At 38.2% G+C, this 20,433-nt stretch overlaps 1 protein-coding gene across 3 annotated transcripts; it reads right to left on the bottom strand.

Annotated features, from left to right (window-relative positions):
- Nucleotides 1-2,532: 2,532 nt before the first annotated feature.
- On the bottom strand, nucleotides 2,533-19,985 carry MED30 (mediator complex subunit 30). Of its 3 annotated transcripts, XM_058832740.1 has the most exons (6): nucleotides 19,810-19,985; nucleotides 19,718-19,773; nucleotides 19,117-19,322; nucleotides 18,137-18,295; nucleotides 15,010-15,120; nucleotides 2,533-4,812 (listed from the first exon to the last, which is right to left on the bottom strand). In XM_058832740.1, exons 3-6 carry the CDS (start codon nucleotides 19,288-19,290, stop codon nucleotides 4,717-4,719), a joined length of 540 nt encoding a protein of 179 aa, XP_058688723.1. In that variant the 5' UTR covers nucleotides 19,291-19,322; nucleotides 19,718-19,773; nucleotides 19,810-19,985; the 3' UTR covers nucleotides 2,533-4,716. The 3 variants fall into 3 exon arrangements, with proteins under 3 accessions (XP_058688723.1, XP_058688722.1, XP_058688721.1); XM_058832739.1 differs by having other exon boundaries at nucleotides 19,676-19,985; XM_058832738.1 differs by having other exon boundaries at nucleotides 19,718-19,984.
- Between the last annotated feature and the right edge of the window lie 448 nt (nucleotides 19,986-20,433).

Here is a 20,433-nt window from a genome sequence, read left to right as displayed (position 1 = left end):
TTATCCATTACATTTTTTTAAATAAAAACTGGCATTGGTACATATTTTCTGTCACTTTAATTAATATCCTGCAATAGGTATCAGTCAGCTGATATTTTTTGCAGGGTATCTTCTTTTTACAACCTTCCAAGTCAGGAAAACCCCCTTTCCTTTTAAAGCTGATGCTCTACCACATCAGTCTTCATTACTATAACATAAGGGGAATGAGAAAACTACTCAGCTCTTCCCCAAATATTATTTCTGCATATATTTGTAAATTCCTTTATAATCCTCCATTTCCTCTGCTAGCATGAAGCAATTAAAGTAATACATCCTCTGTCAACCCCACCTGACTCATAGTGTCTTTGTGTGTCACTGCACATTTTTTTAAAAGATTTTTTTCAACTTCAGGTCTTCAAATCTACATCTGGAGCTTACTGTTTTCCACCGCAGTAGTCAGCTACCTTTCAGCTGTAGTGTTTTTGGCTTGTGCAGCCATACTGCACACTGATGAAATCTTGATTCCTATGAAACCAGGATCCTTGTCCTCCTCCCTCTAAATCCATTCTTTAGTGATTAATTTGAGTAGCATTTGTGCTCAAGTTCCAGCTTCTCCATCAGTAAAAAAATACTACAATACAGGATTTTTCTCTTTGGAACAGCAAGAATGGTAATGGATTTGGCCTTGCTTCCTCTATGGAAGACAAGAGGAAAGGTAAGCTCCTTGCATCTTTCCTGAGCAAGGCATAAATCTGCTCTGAACTTTTGCCTTTTTATGTAAGAAAAACCATGGTACCTTTGCATACTGCCTAGCAGGCATCTTCTGTGCTGTGACACTGAACCACACATTCAATATCTGTTATTCTGTCTACAAAGGTTTTGAATAAATGGTTGTATTTTGAGAGTGTGTGTTGGACTATTCCCACAAATATGCTTTGAAGTATTCTGCATTGTAACTCTATTCTTCCAAGTCCTATCTGGGTAAAACAAAGCTCCAAGAAATCCAAATCCCTCAAATATTTTTATATTCCAAAAACATAATGATCCTATGTTATAATACTTGCTTTTGGAAGTGCCAGCATGTTTATCCAGCTTCTGCCTTATCAAAAATATAAAACCAGCCACAGAATCATAGAAAAATTTAAATTGGAAAAGACCTTTATGATCATTGAGTCCAACCATTAGTAAGCAGCTATACTTATTACCAGTCACAAGAAAATGACACTTGATGTGAATGAAGAGGGGGCATTTCCAGAGCCAGTCAGAGCTCTGTGTGTTCAGGAGGGACAGCACGTCCAGCATTGTTGCAGGTAGCAATGCTGAGAGCCACCAGCCTGGTGAGGAAAGTAGGGGAATGCCAGAAGCATGAAGATAATTTCAATGATATATAATGATATAACAGTCAATGATACATAAACCAAACACTGAAACATCTGTGTTTGTATTGCTTTACTGGTATTTGTAAATACTTCATCTGGTGCCATTTCATTAACCAGCAGTTTAAGTTCAGTTAGCATTAATAAAATACTAAATTTCAGCACATGTTGATGCCTAGTAATTCATTCAAGTGTTTCACAGCTGAGGAATTGCCACTTTTCTTAAAACTGTCATCTTCTTGGCCAAATCCTATACTTATTCATGGATCCAATAGCATTTGAATTATGTTCACTACCCTTACTTTCATTTGTGTAAGTCAAAGTGTATGGTTTTGGTCCAACACCTTGCACAGTCCTGCTTTGACAGTATTTACTGTGATAATTTACAATTCTCTCTATTTCTGCACTTTGCAATTTAGCTACTGCCCATCAATTCTGGTAATGGTTTGAAGTGTTTCTCCTCTCTCCCAGATGAAAAACTGTAGTACAGACCTTGGCTACTGCTAGCAGCTGCACAGAGAAAGCTGAATATTTTATCACCCAGACTTGCAATAGCTGCACTGTTATTCACATTTTAGGTTACTTCTGTACAGTTTGTGTGTAATAAAAAAGTCACCAAACTTTAAACATATTTAGTAGGAAGTCCTAGATGCTGTATGAGCAGTACAGTGAAGTCTAGACTAATCTCAGTTTTCCATAATTGTTCCAAAAATAGAACAAAAATATGAAGAACTGAGAATTTTACACTCACAATTAAGATGATGGTGCCATTTCAAAATCTACTTCAAATACTTCTTCTAGGCTGCTTGCATGCTTATGCATGCACTAAACAGAAAGATGCCACTACAGCTTGCAAATAGAAAAATGCATTTGCATTTTAAACCAACAACAAAGTAAAATCTCTACTTGCAGTCATCTCCTTTTCAAAAGCTTTGCATACAGAATAGTTATGACTCTCACAGCTGCATAAAAAACTATTATTTCTGACCAGAAAATCTTCCATAGTGATGAATCTAAACAGGGAACAAACATTTCTGCTGTGGCCTTTGTCAGACTAAGATATCTACTCTAGCATTTCTGACATGGGAGAAAGAGAGAGAGATCTTATTTGTAAGGTGTTTTGACATTTACTCCCATCTAGGTATTGTCATACATAAAGATCACTTTCAACACCAGGTAAACTAATCCAAATCAACATTTTCTAACACTTTATTTTCAACTCTAAGACTGGACATCCATTCATCTGTCAATATTTACAGCCTTTAAAAAGAGAAGCAAAATACAACTATATTGTACCTATTTTCAGGGAAAAGTCACATATTGTTAACCAGGTGTGACTGGATCTGTCACCAGTGATTTTTACCTCAAGGAGTAGATGAATGGGTTGAAATTAAAAAAACAGAATTAAAGAGACTGACAGAACAAAAAAACACCTGTGAGGGTGGTGAGACACTGGAACAGGTTGCCCAGAGAAGCTGCAGATGTCCCATCCATTGAAGTGTTCAAGGTTAGGCTGGAGGGGGCTCTGAGCAACCTTGTCTGTGACAGAGATCGTGGAACAAGATGATCTTCAGGATCCTTTCCAACACAAACCATTCTATGACTATGAAAATCAATGTAACATTAAAATCTGTGAATCTCAAATCAGTAAGCATCCAGTATCAAACCATCAGACTGCAAAAAAGGTAGCTTTTAAAAGGATACCATTTAACCCGACGCTTCAGGAGGTTTTGATCAAGTCTTTCACACAAAGCTACTATGGAGTCTGACTGGGCATGGAATAAGAGTTAAAAGTGATACACAAGAAGCAAATCATGAGGAGGGCTGGTTTTCAACCTGACAAATACTAAGAGTAAAGTGCCCTGTGGATTTATACTGAAACTGTTGTTTTATGTATTTTTTCATCTGGAGAAAGAGACACATAGTATACTGGCAGCATCTGTGGACAATAACAATATTCAAGATTATTTTCAGGACAAACAAAAATTGTGAGGAGTAACAAAGTTAGAACAAAGAAAGATGAAGGTTTATGATTAACTCAAAATAATGAACTACTCATATACTCCAAAGTTTACTAGGACTGATAGTCATAGGGAAAAGATTAATGAGGTCTTTATTCAGTGCATACTGGTAAACAAAACCAAAGTATTTCAACCATACATAATGCTACAGAAATACACTGGTCACAGTTCTTTGGAGCCAGCATGGTTTCATGCTTGTTGAGTAGCAGGGTAACCCACCTAGCTGACCTAGGAAAGCCAAGAGATGTAATCTTTTCAGACTTCAGCAAAGCTTTTGGATACTGTCTCTCATGGAAGCCTTCTGGACAAAATGTCCAGCACACAGCTGGATAACTGAGTTACATGATAGGTAAGCAACTGGCTGACGGGTTGGGCACAAAGCATTACAGTGAGTAGGGCACATCAGACTGGTGACTGTCACTAGGGGGGTTCCGCAGGGCTCCATCCTTGGCCCTGTGCTTTTCAACACAGGACTCCAGGGAATACTGAGTAAGTTTGTTGATGACACTGAATTGGGAGGAGCTGTTGATTCCCTTGGGATCAGAAAGGCCCAGCAGAGAGACCTCCACAAATTAAAGGACTGGGCAATCTCCAACTGTGTGAAGTTTAACAAGGGCAAATGCCAGATTCTGCGTTTGGGTGGGGCAGCCCCGGCTGTGTGTATAGCCTGGGGAATGAGAGGCTGGAGACTAGTGCTGTGCAAAAGGACCTAGGGGTCCCGGTCAGTGGCAAATCGACCATGAGCCAGCAGTACCCTGGTAGCCAGGAGGGCCAACCCTGTCCTGGGAGACATCAGGCACAGCATGGTCAGCCAGGCAAGGCAGGGGACTGTCCTGCTCTGCTCTGCACTGCAGATAATATATAAAATACTGCAGATTGAGTTGCAGTATCTGATGGCTGATTTCAGCCCTCTAGTTTACTGGAGCAACTTTCCTGTCTTGCAACTTTTCCTCTCCGTAGAGGCTATTTGCACTGCAGAATATGCATATGTTTTTATAATTTTTAATTGTATTATAAAGAAAATACAGAAACATTTTATTTATAAAACCCCTATCTGCATAGCAATCCAAACTGCTACTGTAGTAAATTACTGAGTACTCAGTAAATTACTGAGGCTGTACAGCAGAATCACACAGGTAAAACTTATAGGATGAATCTTCTAAAAAAAAGTACCCAAAAGCATTTACATTACTAGAAAATGACCCAACATTTCAGTCTTGAAGACTTTTCAAACATTACTGCAATGTAATTGTGGAAAAACATGTTATTTCTTACAAGGAAGATAAGTATATCCAAACAGATTTGTATCTTCTTCGGTTACAAAGTTTGATTTTCCTTGTTCAGTTCCTCATTGCCAACATGGCATTTATGTCCCAAATAAGATTTCGTAACTGATCCATGATCTGCTTCAGCTGCTGATTCTTCTGTTTCAGTTTCTGTGGGAAGAGTTCATTAGAAGTTTTTTTATGATCAGTTCAAATAGTGCACTCAAAAATTGAACAAGTTATAGTCCTATGAAATGCTATATGCATCTTTTTCTCAGCTGTCAGTGAGCACTATTACTGGGATAATACAGCCCCTTTAAAGCACATTCTAAAAATACAAGAAAGCCTCAAAAGTTAAGGACCATTGCTAGAGGGGGAATGCTGTTTCATGTCACAGCAGCCTTTTATAAAAACACCTGACACTTTCAAAAGTGGGAGGCTTGTGGAGATCAGTCCTCACTTTGAAAAGTCTAGAACAGAGCATCCTAAACTGTAAGAAAGAATGTGGGGAGCAGGGAAATTTATGTGAATATATGTTTTATGAATTTGGTTTAGAGAAAAATGAGGCATTAACAGTACAAGTTTGAACAAAGCACAAGGTATAGGTGAAACAAATCAAGCTTTTGCAGCCTTTCTGCTATGTAGGTCAACTGTGATGTGTTAAGAGTCCTGTCTTGAAGAAGGTTTTCCCAGGTATGCTGAATTCCTTAAAATAATATATTTGTTTTTGCAAACTGCAGAAGCATTTGGAGGAATAGAAGAACAGCAAACTAGTTTTTATTTGGTTGCATAGCCAAAACTTAAAAATTATGTCTCTACAGAAGAAAGATCAGGGCATCAAGACATCTCACCATTTCCCTAAGCTTTCATGTTTCACAATAATACCCATATTTATTGCATCATTTATTCATTTTTTTTCTCAAATCAAAGCTGTTGAGAACTAAGTTAGGTTGTTGTTAACAGTACACAGTTTGTCCTTCATTTCATTCTGATTTGACAGGATGTCAGCCTTCCAACATTAGAGATCACACTAATTATTCATTAGGCAAGTCTGGAGTTCCAAGTAAAGTGAAAGCACAGGAAAGACTTCCATCAAAACAGAACAAAATGTTTCAGGTTTGATGTAACTTTGTTATTTGTACTACAGGAAAGGCAATACATGAAAAGCATGACTCAAATCAGTAATACAACCAAAGTTACTGGAACACAGAGAAAATGAAACAATATCCTGAAAATTAGTCTCCTGAATTTTGATATAGTCAACACAACAATATTTTTAAACTGCCATGCAGTCAGCTGGGAAAGAAGTCCAGAGAAAAAAAGGAGGCCTATTCACATCAGACCTGTAAAAACAGTCTGAAGTAATATGATAATTAGGCTTAGATTACATAGGGAACATAGTAAGGGAAATAGTCCTGAATACAGACTTTGTGGGACACTGAGAGAGACAACACTCAGATCTACATTCCCAAGAAGAATACAAAAACATACATAGGACAGTTCAGGTGTCATGTGTCACATGACAATCCATGTGTTCATGGAATTCCTAACCAAGCATTTGACAGGCTAAAAAGTGGTTTAAAAGTAAATATATGCATTTATCTAATGCTTCTTTCTTTTCTATTTGCTGATCCAAGACTTCACAACATACAACAGAGATTCAGCTCCTAACTAAAGAGAGAAAGCTAAGAAACATGTAGTTACCACAGCATTGAAATGACAGAATTGCAATTGTTTTCCTACCAAAGGTCATAAATGCAAGATCCTGATGCTTGAGAAAGCACAAGAGGGATGAGATAAACAAGCACGTTCATATCTGTGGCATTTTTAAACATAATTCTGTTTGCCATCCTCAACATTCAATCCTAGGGAAATCAGTGACTTTTACATCAAAACTACTAGTTTAATGCAAGCTGTAACTCCCTAATACTGAGGCCATGCCATTTCATGGTATTTCAAAACCTTCATCAACGGAAATGAAGGCTGAAGAGTTGGTGATAGTAGTTGAAGTCACAGACAGAAATAAGAACCATTGACCTCTGAGAGGCAGACTGTTCTCTCTCCTCATTCATGTCTAATTGTACTGTTAAATACTGCTACTCACATGAACTTTGTGAAAGTTATGCCCAAAAGACTAATTCTGTAATTCTGTTTCCCTTTCTTGTGAAAGTATTATCACTCTGTAAATTGTTTGATCTTTATTTGATGCTAGATAGGGGAACCTTCAGACTGGATTTCATTCATTTTCAAAGCATCTGTAAGGACAGTAAGTATAAATTTGTTTCTTTATTTATCTGAAGATAATTTTAGATCCTCATTTTTAGTGAAGAGCTAATTTCTTAGTTCTACTTTTTCTAGAGCCAGAAAAAACATCTAAGATGAAGCACCATCTCTGGGTTGCTAGGCTGTTGGAAGAAAAAAGAGGGGAGAAAAAAATCCACTTCAGAGAGCACAGTCTCCTAATTGAAATGCATACAGTGATCTTTGTTACTGATCTTTGACAGGCAGTGGTCCACACCACAAAGTACTACATAATTAATATGTTCTGCACCACTGGAAGTGCTGGCCTCTGCCTAAGACTTTGCTGAGCCAGTAAGAACGTCTCAACTCAAGTTTAACCTTGAAAAGATAGGTGAAATGGCCTTCTTGGGAAATGGGCAAAATCTTTAAGCAGCTTCTGCAGCAGTGACAAATTTTCATTTGAACAGATTGCTTGCAAGTTGTCTCCCACTCTTTCCTCCTTCTGTTGAAATGACTTGGTTGAACCCTAGACTGCTTCTTAGGATTAACAGTTGTATGAAACAAGAAAAAGTACTTCATCCTACATACATGCTACAGCTTCTGACTTTATCTGTTTAAAGATAGCACAGGGAAATTCTGAGGCAGTTTTTAATGACTTTGAGAGACCTAAATTCAAGTTACATCTGTCAGGCCTGTTTCTGTTAGTCTCTCCCTGTTAGAAAAGTGATCTGGCTGAAAATCTACCCTAGGGGGCCTTCTTTGGTGATATTAATTTTCAATGGGGCCCATTTTGACTGACCTTGCAAGTATTATGGCCATCGTGATGAAGTTGGCAAGGACTGCACCTTCCAGTAACCAGAGACCTTAGTTGGCTTAGGTCAGGTAGGTAATTTATGAAAGCATTTACTAAAGCACAAAACCCACATAAATGAAATAAAGTGGGAGAACCATAACATACATCCAGAAAATAGCTATCTTTCAAGGAAGAAAAGCTGCCATAAAGAACCTGCCATGTTTCATACAGATTTGGGTTCAGTAGGACATAGTAATTTCAACTTTGACTGAAATAGATTTTTTACAAGAAGTAATTTTTGCTTCACTTGCATTTCATGAGGAATCAGTACTGTCTAGATCAATTCACAGCTCACAATCAGAGATGTATCAGAACCTTCCTTTGCAGTGTTCTTGTCTCTCTCCTCATTTTAAGCTCATGTATCCTTCAAATTTTAAAACTAAAACATCACTGTGAGTCATTATGCTACACTCAATCCATTTGTTAGAAATCCCTTTTTCCAGCAAAGAAAATAATGTAAACACTGTGAAAGAGTAAGATCATACTGCAAGTGGTGCTTGTAAAAACATCAACAGTACTTGTCTAAGCTTTACAGGCTTTTCTTCTGCTTAAGGAAAAGAACAAGCAAAGATCTGTTTCCATCATGAAAATCTTATCTTGAAGACCACTCTCCTGAATGCTGTGCTAGGTATGGTTTTTACCTGCTCTATTCAAGATCTGCAATAGTACAGGCCAGAATGACTCCTCAGTGTCTCTGTGTAACATTAAACATTAATAACCATAGTATCTTTACGTGCATAAATCTTAGCAAAATTTTTAAAAATTAAGTCTACTTTGTTGATTAAGACTCTTCTACAGAGAACTTGCATCACGTTCTTTCCCAGAAGTATAGAAACATGGAAGAGTTTGGGTTGTAAGGGACCTTTAAATGTCATCTAGTCCAACCCTTCAATGAGCAGGGCTATCTTCAACTAAATCAGGTTGCTCAGAGCCTGGTCCAGCCCGACTGTTAATGTTCCCAAGGATGTGGCATCTACCACCTCTCAGGACAGGTGTTTTATCACCCTCAGCCTAAAAAATATCTTCCTTATATTTCATCTAAATTTGCCCTCTTTTAGTTTAAAGCCATTACCCTTTACCCTACTGCAGCAGGTCTGGCTAAAAAGTTTGTTCCCATCTTTCTTATAAGCCCCCTGTAGGTACTGAAAGGCTGCTGTGAGAAGCATCAGTGACAGTCTGTGCTCTGCTGCAAGCTCAATACTTTTCACCTATTGACCCAAACAGGATTGTATTTATCCACTGATCTGTTGTTCTGAGAGGAATAAGTGCCTTCATTCAAATAGATGGATGCTTGCTTCATGCCAATTATTTATCGTTCAACAATGAGTTCTGAGGTCTTATTTACTGAGCACCATATAAGCTCTGTAGCTTGTAATGGAATTATTAATTCCCCAAGGTGCTTCTTCACCACACTTCTCAGTGTTACATCCTCATTCTTAACATGAAAATCCCACAGATCTATGATCCTCAGTTACAGATGGCAAACTCAGTCACACGAACACTACAGATAAAACTGCAGTGCTGCCAACTTTGTCCAAAGACATTTAAGATTCATGTTCATCTCTAAACTTTGTATTTTAACAGCTTCCCACATATTCAAAGCTACCACAAGCCATAAGGGGAAGAATGAACTACCACAGATAATTTGTGGCAGAGAAAAAAAAATTCAGCTCCCAAGAGCTGCCTTAGTAACTCACTACACACAATAAATCCTTCCTTCTCCTTCCCAAATTCCCTGCTTACTCAATAGCAAATTATGCAATACAGAAATCAGGATTTTCACAATCTTATTTACTACAATACTGATTCAATCTAAATAGTGCCTAGTCTTCCACAGAAGCAGAAGAGCTCAAAGGACTCCTCCAGAATATTAAATGGAAAGGGGGGAAGAGGAATCAAATGTGATAATGCAATAAGGGTTATATAATATACATCTATATGAGGACAACAGGGGACAACTGAGATTTTACAGGCAGCTTTGTGCTCACCTTTTCCTAACTTTTTTCAACTTTGCAAGTGTGATATGGTTTTGATACAGGATGCAATGTAAAAAATTTTGTGTGCAACATTTTATACAAAATTGAAAAGGAAATAATTAATTCTCTGGAATAAAAATGCATCTGAATGCTGAGAAAGCTGGTTTATAACATAACATAACAAGAACACTCTTCTTAATTTTCTGTTGGAGATGGGGGATATGGTCCTGGTGAAAAAGGAAACATTTAAACTCATTTGCAAGAAAGACAAGGAGGGGGATCCAGAAAACTACTGGCTACTCAGTCTAACTCCTGACTCCAGAAAGAATGTGCAGCAAGTCCTTCGGTAAGTCATATCCAGACACATAATGATAAGGTGAATGGGAACAGTCATACTGGATTTCCTAAGGATGCCTTGTGCCTGACCAACATGATAGCCTTCTGTCAAGAAATGACTGGCTGTGTGGCAAGGGGAGGGCAAATTTTCTTCACTTTCATAAAGTAAAATCATTCATTAGTCAGGCTTTTGACACAGCCTCTCATTGCCTTTGAGCAAATTGGAAAGATGTGATTTGGATAGGTGAATTACTGGGTTGATGGAAAACTGGTGGGACTATGGGATTCTAAATGCTGGGATCATCAGTATTAAGACCAAGTGCTTGTTGGTTACTCTTGGAGTTTCTAAGGATTGATGCTAAGGTGAATATTCTTAATATCCTCTTTAATAACTAATCCACACTTAATGACCTAATTGCTATATCAAAGTTATCAAACTGACAGACAATGCAAAACTGGTGAAGCTGAAAAAGATACTCAGTGGTGGGATGTTTGATTCAGAGGGACCTCAGGTGGGAAAGACAGGCCAACACCTATCTCAGGAACTTCGATTAAAGCAACCATTGTACATCTGCACACAGAACAAACTCATACAACAGCACAGGCATAGGGCTGACTGAATAGAAATGAAATTTTCAGAAAAGGATTCAAGATCCTTTTTGATACTTTCTAACAAGTTTAACACGAGTTATCAGCAGATCTTTTTTTACAACAAGGAAGACAAACTGCACTCTGCTCTATATTATATGTACCTCTCAGGTCAGATGAGTACCTCTCATATCTCCTCTATTTGACTCTGGAGAATGACTGTCCAATTTGTTTTTCTGTCATACTGGACAATGCCTAATGGAAGGCCACCACAATGATTAAAGCTATGTTTGTTGAATCTCAAGCAGAGAAGGCCATAGGGCAGGATCACAGTGCTGTCTTCAGCCACCTAATGAAGCTCACAGGAAAGACAAAGCTGGACTCTTCTTGAGTATACAAAGCAAAAGGATGAGGGGCAGTGAATATACGAGTTATGATAAAGAAAATTCCAGTGTAACATTAGGAAAATTTTCACTGTGAAAGTCAAGCCTTAAGAAGTGCCCAGGAAAGACAGAATTTCAATCCTTACAGATATTTCAAATGCTGGAGCATGGACATAAGCTGAAGCAGCTGGATCTAACTTTGCTGGTTGACACTGTCTTGGGACTGAGGGCTGAACCAGATAATCTCCAGACGTCCCTGATTCCTCTGATTCTACCATGGCAGAGAGTCAGCTTGGGTACTCAGAAAATCATGAAATTGTCTCCAGTGCAGATTAATCTGCCCGGAAGCTGTCCAAGTAATGAATTCTTTCCCTCTTGCCAAAGTGTTCCTTGGTGCACACTCATATTTTGGGTGAAAAAGGTCTGTGCACATATAAAACCAATTAAAATACAAACAAATAGTGTGAAAGGTAATTTAAAAAGAATTTAGGTTTTCTGCATAGTCCTAAACAGCATCAGCTGCAAGGCACAATGTTTGTGCTATCAAAAAAAAGCCCAGCACTTTGCTACTTGCTACAGCTAAACTTAAAAGTTTGCCATGTAGATTGTCTTTTCTCTCTTAGCAAGATCACTGTTAAACACTCAACGAACATTAGAATATCAAATATGATTGTTTTCTAAAGGGCCACCTGGAATGTCCAAATGCTATTTTGCTTTGTTTTCACCCAAATGTACTTACACTACTAATTATGTGATGGTTTTCCTCAGTGATTCATTAAAATCAGACCTAAAAGGATGAATGAAGTCTAAGCTATACTTGTACCATTTCTAAAAGTGAGCAGTAAAGAAAACCGTTGATAGGGCAGCAAAACAGATTAAATCATTCTCAAATTTCAATTTGGTATTTCTGTTTCAGTATACTATCAAATGTACTACAAGACCACAGACTGAAGGTGAGCCTGACATCTTGAAAATAATAGCGACGATTCTAGATTTAAAAGGTAGAAAACTTGATATACAGAACATTAAATACTCGAAAAACATGAAGAGAAGAAAGGAAATCTTGGTAACATCTTCCACTTGCTGCAAATAGATTAATTTCAATGAAAACTGGATCAAGACATGTACTATAAGACCAATTCAAATGCTAAACTGATTCTGGAACAGTAATTTATTCCAACAAAAGTCAGCCACCTCAATAATTTACAAGTCCAGAAAACATATACAGATAAAAAAGAATAAGCTACATTTTTGGGAACTGCAGGAGAGAATTGTTTAAGACAAGAGATAGAGGTAGTCAGTGCTCAAGAAATGTTTTGTTATGTAATAATGGTACAAGCTTCTTATTGTGGGCAAGACTCCCTTGTGTTATAAAGCTTAATAGGTTTTACTTAAACCTACAGTTGCTAATTGTTACTGAATTGCTAGGACAGAAATTCATTGCCTTGTAAACTAATCTATATTTTAAATTAACAGACAAGTACTTACATAGCCAAGGTCAGCACATTAAACTTTCTGACCTAAAAGGTAACTCTAATACAGCAGAATAACTAAGACCAAAAGATACCACAGAACACTGACACAAAAAGCTCATGCAATTTTAGGAACTCTGATACATCAACAGGTTCTCCTGCCTCATGAACGAGAAGTACCTGATGGTCCCCTCCTCCTCCACTGAGGATGCTCCCTTCCCAGACACCTGCAGTAGCAAAGCAAAGCTGCTGTTTTTCAAGTCAGTGGTTCATGGAATGAGGACATTTTTGTGTGAGAATATATGATCCACAAGGTTTATATGAGCTATTACTAGTTTTGGCAGTGTTCCACACTGTGGGGCAGTTAGTGCCTTTGACATACATCCAGAGCCAATAAAGAAATCAGACTGGCTGAGATATCATGGCAAGAAGGGACAAATGAAGAGATCCATGGCAGGTCTAAGAACTAATTCAAACATCACAATAGTGTCAAAGTTTTGGGTTATTGAAATAGTGATTTTTTTGGTACCAATAACATGCAAGACTGAAAAAAATAATGCCTATCACAGAAAAAAATGATTAGGTGAGAACATGACAAGGAGCTGAAGGAAGAGAAGATTTGGTAAAGAATATGAAAAGTTTCTTTAACTATCATGTTGGTTTCCCCAAATTAGTATTTGTATCAACATTTTGTATTACTGAATTCTTCCTAAAATTAATTCATCAAATTGAGTTGGAGATGGACATTACAGACTAGAGAGGACTGAAGAGCTGTCAAGTGTGCCAGTTAAAAACTAGAGCAAACCCCTATGTTGAACCCAGCAGCTAGTGTTAGAAATTAGACCAATTATCTGATTCTAGTGATTTTTCTTTGGTAAAAAAATATATATATATATTTATTTCTAGTCATAAAAGCATTTTCTACTCTGTAATGTATTAAAATTTAAACTTTGAAAATGGTAGTAGATGTGCTTATACAACTTGAGGGAGACAGAAGAAAAAATCAGTTAACTTTCTAAAAACAAGAAGTTTAACTTCCTTTTGCTGCAGTTACTAAGTATTTGTCCACAAGAATACTACAGAAAGTTCAACCATCTTGTGAAGATTTACTGTGGAAAATCTGGAAATTAGATCTAGGCATTTAAGTATAAATACAGGATTTCAGCCTATATTTACCTGAATATTTCAATGCATTCTTAATTACTAGTTTGCTACAAATGGTCTTGTAACACCATCAACCTTTTTAAGGTTCAGAACTCTTCATAAAAATTTATGAAATTATTTTCACAAGATCACACCAAGGAGGTTTAAAACTATATTAGCATATAAGTACAACAACAAGGGCAAAACCATGTCATAGAACTATTAAAACCCCAGCAAATATGGACAGTTAAGCTTATTAATACTTAAAGATTGCAAATAAATGTGCATAAATTCACACTACAACTTTACATACAATATAATCCATACAACACTGCTACATCAGCACTGAAGAGAAAGATTACAACAGGAGAGCTGACAACTGCATTTCTCTAAATTCATATAGTCCTCATTTTCTCCTGTACAATACACATGCATTTTTCTTAATCAATGAGTTATGAAAATGTATGATTGTGGAAGACAAATTAAAATATCGTAAGTATTTTAAAAGCCAAAAATCTATCAATTATTCATTCAATAAATAAAAATGTTATTCATTTATTTCTTTTGTTCTGTTATTTTTGTAGATTGTAACTCCTCTTTACTGAGCATTTGCAGATTTTACAGCTAGAAATATTTATTTAACCTTATCTTTGTACTTTACAGTTTGAAGAAAAAATGTTCAAAATTGTGGTCTGGTAAAACTATGTATTTTTAATCTCCATATTACATTAGCTTTTACTACAGCATAATTATTTTTAGATTTGAATCCCTCTTCAGTAACTGTACCCAGTTGCACAATGCCACTTAAACTGCAAATGTAACATTTTAACCCATTTAACGTTTGTAATTCATAGTACATTTTTTTCTGAATGTGCCAAGATTCAAAAAATGTCCCTCTTTACAAAAGGAACAGTCTTCCTCAACCTGTCAAAATACAAAAGATAGCCCTGAAAATTCTTTACCAACTCACATAATTGTAATAATAATTACACATCTGGTGTTCAATATCAATTATTTTAACACCTAAGGTAAGTTCTGAAGATAAATAAGCTCAATGGGCACCTTAGTTCAGTTCCTACTGTCTATATCTAGTAGGTTACACATAAACATAACACACTGTATTCATAAGAACGTATGTCTGTTTTAAAAGAGACACAAGTTAAAATCATTAGACTCTACTGCCAGAGGTACAGCTAAAAAATATTTGTTTAACTAAAAGGTCAATACTGAAATACTTATAAATAAAAAGTATTTATCTCCAGTTTTGATGGTAGTCATCACACATTCTGTATTTAGTACAGAAATCTAGGAATTTAGGCTTTGTAATGTAAAAATGACACTTCTCAGTTTATGCAAATTAATTTCAATTTTGTTACCTTATTTACTTCCATGATTTCCCTTCTCTCTTCACTAGCAAAACGAAGCTGGCTTGCAGCACCACGATCATCATGCTTGGAGCCATCTTCTTCAACATATGGAATAAGTTGCTGTGAAGATAAGAAATGTCAGCTTAAAAGAAAAAGAAAAGAAAAGAAAAAAAAAAAATCACCAAAAAAGATATACGGTACTTTCATTGCCTGCTTGCCACCTCAATCCTAAAGGCCTTGCAATGACCTCAGTTGGTTCCCCAGGAAAACAATGTGCTTCAAAAAGACACAATCCCACACATTACCAAGTCTAGACCAAAGAAATTTTGTAACTGCAGGCAGAAGCCAGTCTTTCCATTTTAAGATGTTTATCATAGGTAATCCCTGTAGTTTTGAATTCTGCAGATTGGGATTTTAAAATTTACTATTCCACACTAAGAAATAAAACCACAAACATGATGTTATCATTATGATAAAGCATTTTAGTGATATACTGAACATAAATATGACTGGCTTTACATAGTTACTTGGTTAATACTCTAGTTATGACTTGCTGTTTTAATGAGCCTCTGTTTGGCTACTCTTAAGACCAGGCCCACAGTTACCTAAAATGAGTTTTTCTGTAAGTATTTCTTACCATGATCTCCTCAGACACACAGAATCATAGTTTGGTTTAGGCTGGAGAAGACCATAGTGTGCTGTCTTTTTTGTAAGCTCTGACAAAGCCAAAATTCCTTAATACAGAATTTCTAAATGAATACTACTAAATGCTTCCTTCTTAGAAAAAAAATAAGTCAAAAGGAAACATACTAGATACAAAACAAATACTTGTTTCTGTGTCAGAACACTCCCAAGCTAATTACAATTTCTTAAAAGTTAATACATCCATGAAGCCCATAGACTGACATTTTTTCTGTCCTGAATTATGCAAAATTACATACATGTTCACATACACACTACAGACAAGTGGAAGACTAATAATAATAAAACTAAAAATAATGAGAAGAAAGACAATAGCTTAAAAGCCTGGGAGCATGTTGCTCATCAAGTGCCTATTAACTTCTTAGTTAGGTTAGGGTGTAATATTCCAAAGCATTCAGGGCCTTCAGCACTCTGATGAAAAATTTACTTTGATTTAACCCACTAAAAATGTAATTTCCTTCTATACAAAAATTTTTGCATCCATTCTTATTAAGCTTAGCAAAATGGACAAAAGTGACCATACTAAACTCTGCCATGAAAAAGCAGCAAATGTTGACCACTTACTACATTTGCAGACCATAAAGAAGTAGTGGGACTGCTATATGCTCTTGGAAAAAATCTCTCTGATGGAAAAATAAAGTAGCATTCAATGGAGAACACTTCCCTTGAAAATTTCCCTATCTTTCAGAAAAGGTGATAGAAAAACAAAACAAAACCAAACAAACAAAAAACAAAACCAAAACACAAACCTACAAAGAAAAGCAGAACTATACCTCATATATGAAAGAAGCAGTAAATTTAACCTTTGTAGGCAGATCTCCACAATTATCTCATGCCTTGCTATGTTAGTTAACAGCAAGTTAATACTACCTGTTACACATTCGTACAGATTAACAAAAAGCATAAAAATGTTTAAGTCAATAATAATGGAATAAGCAATAGTAGTAGCTATGGACTTCTCTTGACTATGCAAAAAAAAAGTTTTGTTGATATTCTGTAAAGACATGATTAGAATATAGGCCATTAAATAATACAATTGAGGCTATTATTGAACTACTGGAAGAATTATTTAAGAAAACTGATCCAAGACTGTACTACTGTTATTCACTCTAACCAATAAAAACATGAGGAGGCATCTACTAAGTTCAGGGAAGAAAAGACTAAGAAGATTAAAAAAAAAATACCCCAACTATCTATAAAAAACTCTGCTGTGACTACGTTATCAGTGAAACCTAGCATTAAAAAAGCCCGAAGTGACTACTTATTTTCTCTATAGAGATTCTGATCCTGATAATGGGATAAAAATGTGAAAAGTTACAGAGAAAACCCAATCCAACCCCACGTAATTCCATTGATATGGGAAAACAAGACACATGAAAAGCTTTTAAAGAGGACACAAGTATTTGGTTATTGTGCACAAGTCAACACAGTGTCAGAACTGGTTTTATTTTCCTAAATGGGAAAATTAACTTATTCCCTTGCTTGCTGTCAGGTTTCCAGATACATTTCTCTGAAACCCTTGTCAAAAGTCAGCAACTGTTAACTGAAATAGTCTAGAATGGATTGCACAGAATGGACTTCTTCCTTTCTTTACTCCTATTCACTTACGAGACTCACACTTCAAATACAATGACTATATGATTAAAATTCAATGGACAATCAAAAGCCTGTTAATAAAGTTGCCTCAGAATCCAGAGGTCAGTTCTTAAAGAATTTCAAAGTTCTGGTTAATATAGAGCAGGAGCAACTCGAATTGTAACAAACCCAGGGTTTAAGAGTCTTACTAGAAATTAGAAACAACTTATGAGGAAGATGACATTTAAGATGTTATGAATTACAAGATTTTAAGAAAAACTTCAGCCAATCCTCTTCCCTGGAAGTTTCATGTTGTAACTTTTCTATCACCACTGCATATTTAGGTTTGGTTCATACTGGCCAGCAGGTTAGGAATAGCTGAGTGAGGGAACTATGGAGGCACAGACTACTGGCCAGAGAAAGTAAATAATACTTATTATTCGGGAGCCAGGCTGACAGGTGAGAGTATCAAGCAGGCGTTTTCCCACTTCTTCCCACTTTTTTAAAAAATCTGCCTTGATCCTCTTTTTTTCTTCCTAGGGGAAACAAACTGGTGAAGGTACCAAGAAGCCAGAGGAAAAAAGGTTAAAATTTTAAATTAAATTTGCTTTCACAGAATCACAGAACCAATTAGGCTGGAAAAGACCTCTGAGACCAAATCAAACTTATTCGTGTCAACTAGACAGTAAATTTCACCATCTTTCAACAAGCTCTAATTAATAAACAGAATTCAGTCCACTGAATAATTCCAGTATCATTAAAATGTGTTATGAGTCTCCTGCAAATGAGGAAGATGGATGAGTTGCCATCCAGAGTGGTTATTCTGATCTGCAATTTATACATAAATAAAGATACTTACTTCTATGGGAACAGGATCAAGCCCAGCACAGTTTTCATTACATTTGTCATAGACTAGTCTCAGTTTTCTGAAGAGTATTGATAGCTGACGGAGATGTTCCTGCAGCTTTGCCAGTCTGTCTTGGTATGTTGCAGTATGATAAGTAACACCATTTGGTAACTTAAGAGAACCAAAACATTAAAAATATTACAGTAAAGTTTCTGTCACATGAAATAAATAAAGACATTGGACAGGTTTTTGTATATTTTAAAATAAGACAATCACACTTTTCCCACAGCAATCACTGAAATTTTTATTTTCTTTACTAGCAAAATTACATATTTTATGTGCTCAATCACTCCTGTCAAAGACCCTCATGTATTCTACACTTTTGTCATTGTCAATCCTTCTGACTTTTCAGTGAGTGGCTTCACAATGCTTAAATATGATGCTGCTGTGACTGGGGTTGAGATTTTGTGTCTCATGGGAGTCATGAAAATACAGAAGGAGTGGGTGTGGTCATTTATCTTGTACTCTACACAGAGGAAACACATCAGAAGTTTGTATGCTTTCTCAGAAAGTAGACACAAATAAGGATTATGTCGCTTTTTCTAAGAAAAGAAAAAGTTATAGGTGGAAAATATTACAGAAAAATATCAACGAAAATTACTCTAAATTTACTCCCCATATGTTAACAGAAACAGAGAAACATAACCGACATATGAACAGACTTCATTACACACAAAACAGTTACTAAGCGTATTTAGAGCTTTTTTATTGTGGAGGCAAAGACAATTCAGCATTTCTGAATTTCACTCAATGTACAGGACTAAGCAAGTATATTAAGAGTAGTACTCATTTCTTCAACCAATCCTCCTTTTCAGAGCAGTTTGTTCGAGTTTTCTAAACGTCCTAAGGCATCTCCTGAGTCTATATATACTGGCAGTTGGTGACAAAAACACGGCAAGTTGCGTGTTTAAAACTAAATAGTTGTTTCTCACCTGCATGTTCCTCAGTAACTGGAAGATCTCCATGGTTCGAAAGACAATGTCCTGCACGGTCTCCTGGCCGATGCGGCAGAGGGAAGCCGTGTTCACCTCCCTGGCAGCCTGAGCCTGCGTCCCGGAGAAAGCGCCTGGCGGCATCCCCGCCCCGGCCAGAGGGGGGGTCGACATCTCCTGCTGTTGACCAGTCACACTAGGGCAAGCTGCACGGAGAAGTCATGATGGAACGGTCAAAATATTTGTTTGACTCTACCCTTGCAAACTTCTGCAGGGCGGCTATCCTACTCCTTTTCCCCGCACGCGGCTCTGTCCAACAGATAAGGGCGGCTCAGCGCAGCCCCCCTCGGTCCGGACACGGCAGCTTTACCCGGCGGTGGAACTGCGGCCGCCCCTCACGCACCTCCCTCCCCTCAGAGCGGTCACTGGGCGCGCCCCTGCCCCGATCCGGCCCAAGGGGAACACGACGGAGGTTTTTGCCCGGCTCCAGCAGGCAGAATTGCAGCCCTGGGCTCCGGGACCGGTACCTGCCTGACCACTCCTCCCTTCTCTGACACACCTGCTCCCGGGGCGAAGCGGTGCCCCAGCCCCACAGCCTCACCCGACGCCGCGCTTCCGCCAGGGCCCGGCCCCGCTCCGCGCTGCAGCCACCCCCGCTGCGCTCACGGCCCCCTTCGCCCTCACGGGCCCCGCCGCGCTCACGGGCCCCTTCGCCCTCACGGGCCCCTTCGCCCTCACGGGCCCCGCCGCGCTCACGGGCCCCGCCGCGCTCACGGGCCCCGCCGCGCTCACGGGCCCCGCCGCGCTCACGGGCCCCGCCGCGCTCACGGGCCCCGGAGACGCGCGGGCGGAAGCACTTCCCGGTGCCCGGCGCCGTCACAGCCGGCGGGGCGGGAGCTGCGGGCGGGTCCGGGGCTTTGTCGCGCCGGCTTGGGGACGCCCCTATACCGCCGGTCTTGGTCGAACATCTCGCTCGGAAGCCGGGGCGTTTTCCTGGCTTGCTGAATCCAGTGAGGGTTTGCAGGCAGGTCAGCCAGCATGCGAGCTCTTGAGATTGAAAAGTTTGGTCAGAATTCCCAGGCACGTGCACACTTTCCCACCACCCTTCTGTCAGATCGTAGAATCATTGAACAGTTTGGGTTGGAAGTGACCTTAAAGATCATTTAATTCCAACCCCCTTGCCACGGGCAGGGACGCCTTCCACTGGACCAGGTTGCTCAGAGCCCCATCCAGCCTAGCCTTGAACAGTGACAGGGATGGCCAACCTGTTCTGTGTACTACCACCCTCACAGTAAAGGATTTCTTCTTAACGCCTAA

This window comes from Poecile atricapillus, chromosome 2, assembly GCF_030490865.1.
Source record: "Poecile atricapillus isolate bPoeAtr1 chromosome 2, bPoeAtr1.hap1, whole genome shotgun sequence".
NCBI classification, from domain to species: domain Eukaryota; kingdom Metazoa; phylum Chordata; class Aves; order Passeriformes; family Paridae; genus Poecile; species Poecile atricapillus.
This window is presented reverse-complemented; position numbering and strand designations above follow the sequence as displayed.

Bases quoted from the DNA above. Each gene is read 5' to 3' on its own strand.
- MED30 (XM_058832739.1), bottom strand. From the start codon at position 19,290: ATGTCGACCCCCCCTCTGGCCGGGGCGGGGATGCCGCCAGGCGCTTTC. The intron at 18,296-19,116 runs GTGAGAAACAAC...GGTTCTCTTAAG, and splicing joins AGTTACTGAGGAACATGCAG to TTACCAAATGGTGTTACTTA. The intron at 15,121-18,136 runs GTAAGTATCTTT...TTATCTTCACAG, and splicing joins TTGATCCTGTTCCCATAGAA to CAACTTATTCCATATGTTGA.